At 38.2% G+C, this 9,477-nt stretch overlaps 2 protein-coding genes across 2 annotated transcripts; both read right to left on the reverse strand.

Annotated features, from left to right (window-relative positions):
• Positions 1 to 2,656: 2,656 nt before the first annotated feature.
• Positions 2,657 to 3,555, reverse strand: LOC148113811 (vomeronasal type-2 receptor 26-like). The gene has a single exon (XM_087894453.1). It carries the CDS (start codon positions 3,551 to 3,553, stop codon positions 2,657 to 2,659), a length of 897 nt encoding a protein of 298 aa, XP_087750579.1. The 5' UTR covers positions 3,554 to 3,555.
• A 3,162-nt stretch (positions 3,556 to 6,717) lies between these two features.
• On the reverse strand, positions 6,718 to 9,267 carry LOC148113812 (extracellular calcium-sensing receptor-like). The gene is made up of 3 exons (XM_087893405.1): positions 9,262 to 9,267; positions 8,271 to 9,152; positions 6,718 to 6,972 (listed from the first exon to the last, which is right to left on the reverse strand). The coding sequence occupies exons 1-3, from the start codon at positions 9,265 to 9,267 to the stop codon at positions 6,718 to 6,720; spliced, it is 1,143 nt and encodes a 380-aa protein (XP_087749531.1).
• Positions 9,268 to 9,477: the final 210 nt, after the last annotated feature.

Here is a 9,477-nt window from a genome sequence, read left to right on the forward strand (position 1 = left end):
AAATCTTTACCTGACACCAAGTGATAATGGGATTTTACAGCAAGCCTCAAAGCAGCAAGGATGAAAAAGATAATTAAATGCAGGCATGAAAGTCAAAGTTATTTGCAATGTTGTATTTATAACAATGAAGGGGGAATCCCTATGAAGTCCATAGAAAATAAATGCTACACGTGAATGGATGGATGGATGGATGGATGGATTAATTGATTGATTAATTAATTAAAATATCCTGGCAAAGTGGTATCATTTGTACTACCTCCATAATTGATCCCGTGGTATTGTTCCTAGAAACTGGGTTTACATGATTTGTTTTTTAATAGTTTGACTTATTGATTTTGCAAAGTCTATATACAATGATCAACTTCTGATTTCATACGGTGATCAAACACTGATTTCAGGAGCCACTTCCCTTCCACAAAGCAAGAAAACAACAAGAAGAAAAAACACCACACCTCTCAGTTGTATTGCTAATCCAAACCCCATTGAAGCCAGGCTGTTCACATCTGCCCCCACCCCATTAAAGACTATCTAGTGTGATTTCCTATCTTTCAAATGAATTCCAGCCTTCTTAGTGGAAATCAGGTATGTTCTTAAAATGCAAAAGAACACTATGTTAAAATATATGAAAAAAAAAAGAAAGAAAATAAACTTTTAAAAGGTGGCTTCCAATCTTCCTTTCAGCAGTTATTTATTTTTCAGCAATATCTCCCCAATTGTAACAATTTTAATTCCTCCCATTTTAATATCACCTTCTTAATATGTTTCTTAATAAGAAATCATATATATTTGTATACATGGATATATGTGTGTTCCTTTAGGAACTAAAGAGCCTCTTGAGGAACTAAAGAGCCTCTTGATGCGGGTTAATTAGGAGAGTGCAAAAGTTGGCTTCAAACTCAACATTAAGAAAACTAAGATCATGGCATCCGGCCCTCTCAATTCCTGGGGAATAGATGGGGAAGAAATGGAGAAAGTGACAGATTTTATATTCCTGGGCTCCAAGATCACTGCAGATCGGGACTGCAGATCGGGACTGCAGCCAAGAAAATAAAAGACTCTTCCTCCTGGGGAGGAAAGCTATGGCAAATCTAGACAGCATTCTAAAAAGCAGAGACATTACCCTGCCAACAAAAGTACTTATAGTCAAGGCTATGGTTTTCCTATGTGAAATGAATGGCTGTGAAAGTTGGACCATAAGAAAGGCTGAGCACCAAACCGGTCAGTCCTAGACGAGATCAACCCTGACTATTCTTTAGAAGACCAGATCCTGAAGATGAAACTCAAATACTTTGGCCACCTAATGAGAAGGAAGGACTCACTGGAGAAGAGCCTAATGCTGGGAAAGATTGAGGGCAAAAGAGGGGGACAACAGAGGTGGCTGGATGAAGTAGTAGGCGTGAGCTTAAATGGACTCTGGAGGGATGATAGAGGGCAAGAAGGACTGGAGGAATGTTGTCCATATGGTTGCAATGGGCTGGACACAACTTCACAACTAACAACAACAACATATGTGTGTGTGTGTATGTATGTGTATGAAAGGAAAATGTGGAATTTTTGTCAGAAAATGGAGTTATAAAGATTGCAATAGAGAGGACATCAAAAGAACATATGGGCTGGAATCTTTGGTTGTTTCAAATCGCCAGACAACTCTGCTCTGCAACAGCTGTATTATATTTTCTTTCCAACATTGCAGATGGCATGACATTAAAGCAGGTCAAAGAGAGTGGTCTGCATGGTGTTCCACAGGTGAAGAATTTCAGGAAGATTTTGCAATGACGATGGGGTACGAGATTCTTGTAAGGAGTTGTTTTCTCCTGTTAGTCATTTGAAAATACAGCAGTGTCATGTTTTGGCATTTTTTGATCAACATAAGGCCAAAGGAGTCTTCATTCTATATGCCATTCATTATACATACAGTAGAACTTCTGGTCACGAACGCTTTTGACCACAAATCTGGTTCCGACCAAAAAATTCACAATTTTTTTTCCACAGCCGATTTCCCCTTCCGTGCCATTTTTTTGGGTAAGTGCCAAATTTCCAAAATTTTCCAAAATTATGACCAAATCTGTTTGCGACCAAAGTTATGGAATGAATTATGGTTGCGACCAGAGGTTCTACTGTAGTTTAATCTTTAAATAATCAATAATATTCTAGCACTTGCCCTTGCTATTTGTCTCAGAATACTAAAAGACAACAACAGCAATGTCCTGAAATCATTTGCTTCTTTAGCATCATGCGTGGGAAGATGCCTTCAATACATATTTCCTATCATCACCTGCTATTCCAGGTTTACACAAGCCAAGACCAAGACCACGTTCATTAATTGAAAAACAGAAGGACATCTGATAAATCCCTTTGCCGAACTTTGAGACATTATGCTAATACCAACCCTTTCAAGTTGTTTCACAGACAAAGAAAACTATATAACAGGCTGATTAAAGTGTTGTTAAGAATTTTAAAGCATTCTTTAAAAAAGGAAGTTAACGCTAAGGAAAATATAGGTTTTAAGACAATACATTTACCCCCAAAATAGTAAGTAGGCTCCTTTAAGATGATTATTGTTCCTCAGTAAAAATGGGAAAGGTTTGTATATCTTCACTCTGGGGCCTTATTGCTTTTGTATGCTAAATTAAAAACAGGAAATAGAGTTGTTTAATTATTTTTTTTGTCTTAGATGTTGCTTGCTATTCAGTTCAGGCTTCAGTGTGATGATATAGCATTTAGGGAAAAATATGCACACAAGGAGTCCCCCACTGGATGTTATAATGGAGAAGATCTCCACAGCCACCATATTTTTGCCCCCTGTAGTCAGATAACTAGGAACAAAGGAGAGCCAAACACTGCAGAAAATCAACATGCTGAAGGTGATAAATTTGGCTTCATTAAAAGAGTCTGGTAATTTCCTGGCAAAGAAAGCTACCGTAAAGCTGACAAGGGCTAAGAGGAACATGAAGCCCAAGACACAGTAGAACATGACAAAGGAGTTTTCATTACATTCCAGAACAATTTCTTCCGCCATTAAGTGCATATTGAAATCAGGGAATGGAGGAAAAGTCAACAGCCAGACAGTACAAAGAACTACTTGAATGAAAGAGCAGAAAAATACAATGGAAATGGCCAATCTTTTCCCCACCCATTTCCTCATTGTAGACTTTGGTTGGGTGGCCATGAAAGCTAAAATGACCACAATTGTTTTTGCTAACACGCATGATACAGCTACAGTAAAAATGACACCAAAAGCACTTTGTCTAAGGAGACAGGTCACTTTATGAGATTTGCCAATAAATAGTAAAGCACAAAGGAACGAAAACAGTAGAGAAATGAGAAGGATGTAGGTGAGGTTTCGGTTGTTGGCCTTGACGATGGGCGTATCCTGGTACTTAATGAAGATACCCAGAACCAACACTGTGATAAAAGAGGAAGAAAGAGAAAAAATGGCCAAGATGGACCCCAAAGTTTCCTCATATGTCAGGGATGTTACAGTTTTTGGAAGACATGAATTCTGTTCCTTGTTTGGATACTGATCTTCTGGACATGGAAAACAGTCGTCCATATCTAGGAAAAAAATCAGGTTAGAAACATAATTGTTCTAAAATTAAACTGAAAGGATATGAATGCACTGCTCTGAGGATACCATGAAGTTTTGTTATCTCAGTCTGAGGTCTTCAGCCCTGTAACTGCTGGCACAATAAGCATATGAGCTTTTCTTTTAAGTTAAATTTTATTAGGAGTAAAAACTGGAAAACTGATTCTAACTATAAAACCAGGATTAGAAAACATTATTGAAGTATTTACACGTATTTGTTTTTAAGTCAGACTTTAGAAATCGATGAAGCTTCTTGATTTTTTTTTTTGTGAATTGTTTACTATAACTATTTTATTAAATCTCAGAAGGATTGACCACTGAAAGGTCACCTGGATCTGCCAAGACAAGTCTGGAACTTAGGTTTTCCACTCCATCTTCCATAACTTAACTACTATACCAAATTTTATTTTTATGACTGAGACGACATGAAGTAAAAAATGTGGGTGATGACACTATGAAGAAAATAAATGGATGTAAGAGTCAGAGTGTCATTAAGTATGAAATAGACAAGTTGTGCAGTGTAAGTATGGTAAGAAAGTTTACAGCAGACTGAAGGGCCACCTTTTTTTCTTTGAGGCTCCACCTACATTGTAGGAAGTAGATCCTTCCAATGGCATTGCAAATACAAAGTGGAAAGATGCATGAAAAACAAAGGCTTGTTTATAACAATGTTTCCCCCCCACAGAAAAAGTTATCAACTATATCTGAGAAATAAGGATTCCCTCTGATTTATTGCATTGTCCTTGTACAATGAAGTGACATTAATTATTGATTATGTGCAGTCAACCTGGTATCAACCCTTAGGGGTCCATAAATAGACATTCTCCATGGAACATGTACCTAATCTGGCCTTTTTGTCTTCCATCAGTGCACTCATCACCACTCTAAATGTAGCTATTCACTTTACTACTAGTTCTGCAGTTCTCCTCTGCCGGTTCAAACCGGTTCTCCAGAATCGGTTGTTCCGATTCTGCGTGGTTCAGAGAACTGGCAAATCGGACCATTGACTGGCCCCGCCATGCCCATTTTTCGGACTGTTTTCAGGGCATTTTTTGGGGCATTTTCCTGCCCAAAATTGGCACAAAAAATGGCCTGAAAATGGAATGGCCCAAGAAACTGCCTGAAAATGGTCCATGAAATGGCCCAAAAAGCTGGTTGTGAGATGAAGAGAAGCCAGGTGAGCCAAACCCAGACAGATCCCAGGTCCCCTCGTCCCAGAAGCAGCAACCTCAGACTCTTCCCCCCTGTACTAGCCCCCTTCTTTGCACGGGATCACCCAGCAACAGAGACAGAGAGGGAGAAGGGGGCGGCATTTCTGTGTGCTTCAGTTTCTGTGTGGCACTCTCCCCTCAATGCTAGTGGCTGCCGCTCCCCTCTTCTCTCTCTCTGTCTCTGCTGCTGGGCAATCCCATGTGAAGAATGGGGCTAGCAGAGAGTATTGGTGGTATTCAGCTGATTCAGACTGGTTCAGGCGAACCGGTAGTGGCCACTTGCAGGTGGGCTTGCCCACCTGCCCCAGCACTATGCCATCCTATTTAGCCATGTTTTCTAAGCTGCGTGCATGCATGTAAGCAGGAGGCGAGCAAACAAATGCACAGAAGGCCGGGCGCATGTGTGGAAGGCACATACACGATGACATTTTTGTTGTGCACTGAAATGTTGGTCAAATTATGTGAAACCCACCTCTGAGTTTGAGGAGATGAGGGGATCCGGGAAATGTCTGGATCCAGCTTACCCATCTTCTCTCGCAGCCAGCTTTCCCAGTCTAACTTGACGCAGTCTCTCTCTCTCTCACACACACACACATGCATGTGCACAGACACACAGACACACACACACAGGTTGGATGTTTCCTTCCTTCCCCCCTGGAGACCCCTGGAGACCCTCCCCATCCCTGATTGTCCCACACAGGTATCACCCACACAAGTGAATTGGCCATGCCCAATTACTCCCATGACCCCCCACCAGCCATGCCCACCAGCCACTTATTAGGGCAGAGAACCAGTTGTTAAAAAATTTGGAGCCCACCACTGAGTGTATTCATATCATAATATACACTTAACACTACATCTATAAACTGTGAGAAAGTTTTGGCTGTATAGAAGTAAATATCCCTTGTACTTTATAACAATACATTGTTCAAATGTGCATCGTTTATCTTTTGTCACTCACCTATCAGATTGGAAAATTTCCCTTCTGGACAGTGAAGACAATCGTAACAACAAAATGGCTTCCCTTCTATTTTGGTCTTAGCATAACCCAAAGAGCAATAGTTATTACATAGAGAAAGTGGTCGGATCTGTTAATAAAGGATAGAAGAGAATGCTTTGCATTTTCCACTCCATTGTGCAGTATTTGTATTATCTACAAAGCTCCCACTTTGTATCAGGTTTGGGGAGAAGCCTTGTGAGTGATGTCAATGCAAAGAAACAAAGGGAGGAAAATACCATGGCATTTACAGAGTTCCCACACATAAACTTTACTGTGTATTTTTATTGATGCTAGGTAAAAACATCCTTGAGTCAAGGTCATCTTCTACAGACATAAAAATACATCCGTATAGCTCTCTTGACCATGGAACAAAGGCAATTTACCTTGTCTTCTTTGTGTTTTTTTCCCCTGAACTTTCTAGGGCCTTGCAATTTTCTAGTATTCTGGTTAATAGCTACCAAGATAAATCACATCATTTAGATTTTATTACCATTAACGAAGTCTGTTAGATGCTGATTACTGTTGTGATTTAAGATTATATATGTGTGTGTTTGTGTATATTATATAATGATATGGGTTATATAATTCAGAAGATTTTATGGAATAGATTCAGATAGTTATACTAAATTTGGGAAATATTTTGGTTACAAATCAATTGTTCCACTTTTCAACACTGTATCTCTCTCTCTCTCTCTCTCTCTCTCTCTCTCTCTCTCTCTCTCTCTCTGTGTGTGTGTGTGTGTGTGTGTGTAAAACATTTGTTTACACGTTTGCATTATTACATAAATTCTGAAGGTTTTTTTTTACGTTGTTGAGAGTTTTGTCAATTTGTCCCACCCCCTAAAATTAATAATTTCAAATATTCCCTGCCATATCTTTTAGTATTTCAGAGAAGAGAAATACTGGAACTATCCCACAGTTCACCCCTCATTCTGGATTATCCAAACCTGGTTGAACCTTCTTGGCCAAATGATGGCTTCTTCATCAATTTTTAATATATCCTCTTGGGAAGTCACAGATCCTATTCCACCAACTTTGACTTTCAAGAAGGATTTGTTTGGGAATGTGACCCAATTGATGACATCAAATCCAGCCTCTAGTTCTCCATTTTGATTGAAAGACAGTGCTTCTCCTGCAGTATTATTGAATGAGATGCTTCTTACAAATTGATTGAACTACAAAACAAAAAACAGAGACTAAAGGGAGGCGACAAACCATTCATCAGGATCTGTAAAGTGCTGAAATATGGGAAAGAAAATATATTTTTATATGTAAGCTATATTTTAATGGAAGGGACAAACAGTGTCTACCATCCTATGACAAGTTCTCAATATATACACTACAAGCATCCTTAAATCTTATAATCTGAGTCTTGGAAAACACTAGAGGGAAGGGTTTTTTGTGAGACTTTGATTGGAGTGGAAGAAAGCAGCCAAGACAAATAGAATAGAATAGAATAGAATAGAATAGAATAGAATAGAATAGAATAGAATAGAATAGAATAGAATAGAATAACAGAGTTGGAAAGGAGCTTGGAGGTTTTCTACTCCGACCCCCAGTTTAGGCAGGAAACCCTACACCACTTCAGACAAATGGTTATCTAATCTCTTCTTAAAAACATCCAGTGTTAGAGCATTTACAATTTCTGGAGGCAAGTTGTTCTGCTGATTAATTGTTCTAACTGTCAGGAAATTTCTCCTTAGTTCTAAGCTGCTTCTCTCCTTGATTAGCCTAGTAAAGCAATTTATACAATACGTTCATATCCATTCTATTCTAAATTCAGATGTTCAGGATAAATTCAGAAGGAGTATTGATTTTCTTTAGAAGTATGTTGTTGGAAAACCTTTTAGCTGAAAGAGTAAAACAAATGTGTAAACCAGGGATTCTGCAATTAATTAAATGTTACAGCCAAACGCAGAAGAAAGAAATTTAATTGATTGATTATATTGTATTTGCATGCTGTCATTCAACCAATTCAGGAAATTCCCACTAGTCTCATAACTAAGTTAAAAAGGAGATAATAATAATATTTAAATGCTTTTAGGTATAATATTGAAGAAAATATCATCTAATAATTAAATTCAGTTAGAAAACTTCCTGAAACATATAAAAAAGAAATAGAAACAGTAAGAAAAAAAATCAGGGTATTTAATGCGTAGCAATACTCAAATATGGTTTTTGTTTGTCTAAGAGATATTAACATAAATGCAAAGCAGAAAGGAATATATCTAAAGGTATTCAGTATGAATCCTTGGATGTTCATGGAAAGGCATTTTGCTTTTTTCCTGACCCCATCTGTTTTTTTGGAATCTTATTTTATTGGGGAGAAAATAAACTGTAACCAAAGCAAAATGATATTGAAGTAGATATTTAATATGGCCATTGTAGGATGTAGAGACAAATGTACATATTTGTGTGTCTGTGATATATGAAGAAAATAGAGAGAAGAAAGCCCTATGACTTGAGACATTACCTTCCATGGATGAAGTTTGAGAAGTTCAATAAGTCCTACTTTGCTTATTCTTGCTCTATTTTTGAAGGTTGTTGAATAAGCAACATGTAATGCTTGTGCCAAAATATAGACTGCATTGTAGATGCTATAGCTGTGGCCAGTCATGTCTGTTTCAAAAACGGATACAGGGAGGGTCTCTATCTTCTCATCACCAGTGCAAATCGGTTGACTGTCCATCCTGGAATTGGTCTTCTCATCAATTAAGGTGCCTGAGAACACACATCCAAATGCCTCTTCCCAGAAAACCCTAATAAAATCATCTTCTTGTTTGAAGTTTGGTTTTATCATCCGAAGAAATTCCCGAAACCCTAGGACTTCTTTTGAATGAACCGCAAAGGATAGAGCCCCATGGAGAAAATCTAGATCTTCCCATCTCTGGAAGGGAAGAGACGTGAAATCCATCTGAGCTGTCATAATCCAGATTTTACTCTTTAGTTGTAATGGTATCTCTTCAAATTTGGACATAGAGTGAAACATTCTCAAAATTATCATTATTTCAATTTCACCTTGAATTAAAACTGCATTGACGGTGCTGTTCATGACAATGCTGTGTATTTGCATCCCTTCTTTCACTGTACTGGCAATGTCAGTAGAATAAGAAGCAAATGGGAATCTTTCAATGAAGTCAAAACAGATCCCACTTTGGGCAAATATGGGTATCACATTTTGTACAAATTTCTCCCCATTCTCATTATTCACCAATAGTACCCCAATCCACGTCCATTTAAAATGCTGCAGTAGCTGAAGAATTCCCTTATACTGAAGGTCCGTATTTGGAAACATTTGGTGATAGAAACCTGCCTGTTTGTCCTTATTTGTCACTGGAGCAGAGCCATACATCAACTATAGAAAAAGCAGAAGAATTAAGAAAGGAAACTATATGCTTTTAATTTTTTACAAGTGTGTCAAAAGAATTTTTTCTCTCACTATAATACACAAAACAAAACTTTACCTCCATTGCATCTTAATTTTAGTTTATTTTTTTAATTTGATTTATATGCCGCCCTTCTCCGGAGACTCAGGGCGGCTTACAATGTGCTAAGCAACAGCCTTCATCCTTTTGTATATTTATACAAAGTCAGCTTATTGCCCCCACACAACTGGGTCCTCAATTTACCTACCTTAGAAAGGATGGAAGGCTGAGTCAGCCTTGAGCCTGGCGAGATTC

Source organism: Pantherophis guttatus, chromosome 4, assembly GCF_059756535.1.
Source record: "Pantherophis guttatus breed Tessera chromosome 4, ASM5975653v1, whole genome shotgun sequence".
In the NCBI taxonomy this organism is placed as follows: domain Eukaryota; kingdom Metazoa; phylum Chordata; class Lepidosauria; order Squamata; family Colubridae; genus Pantherophis; species Pantherophis guttatus.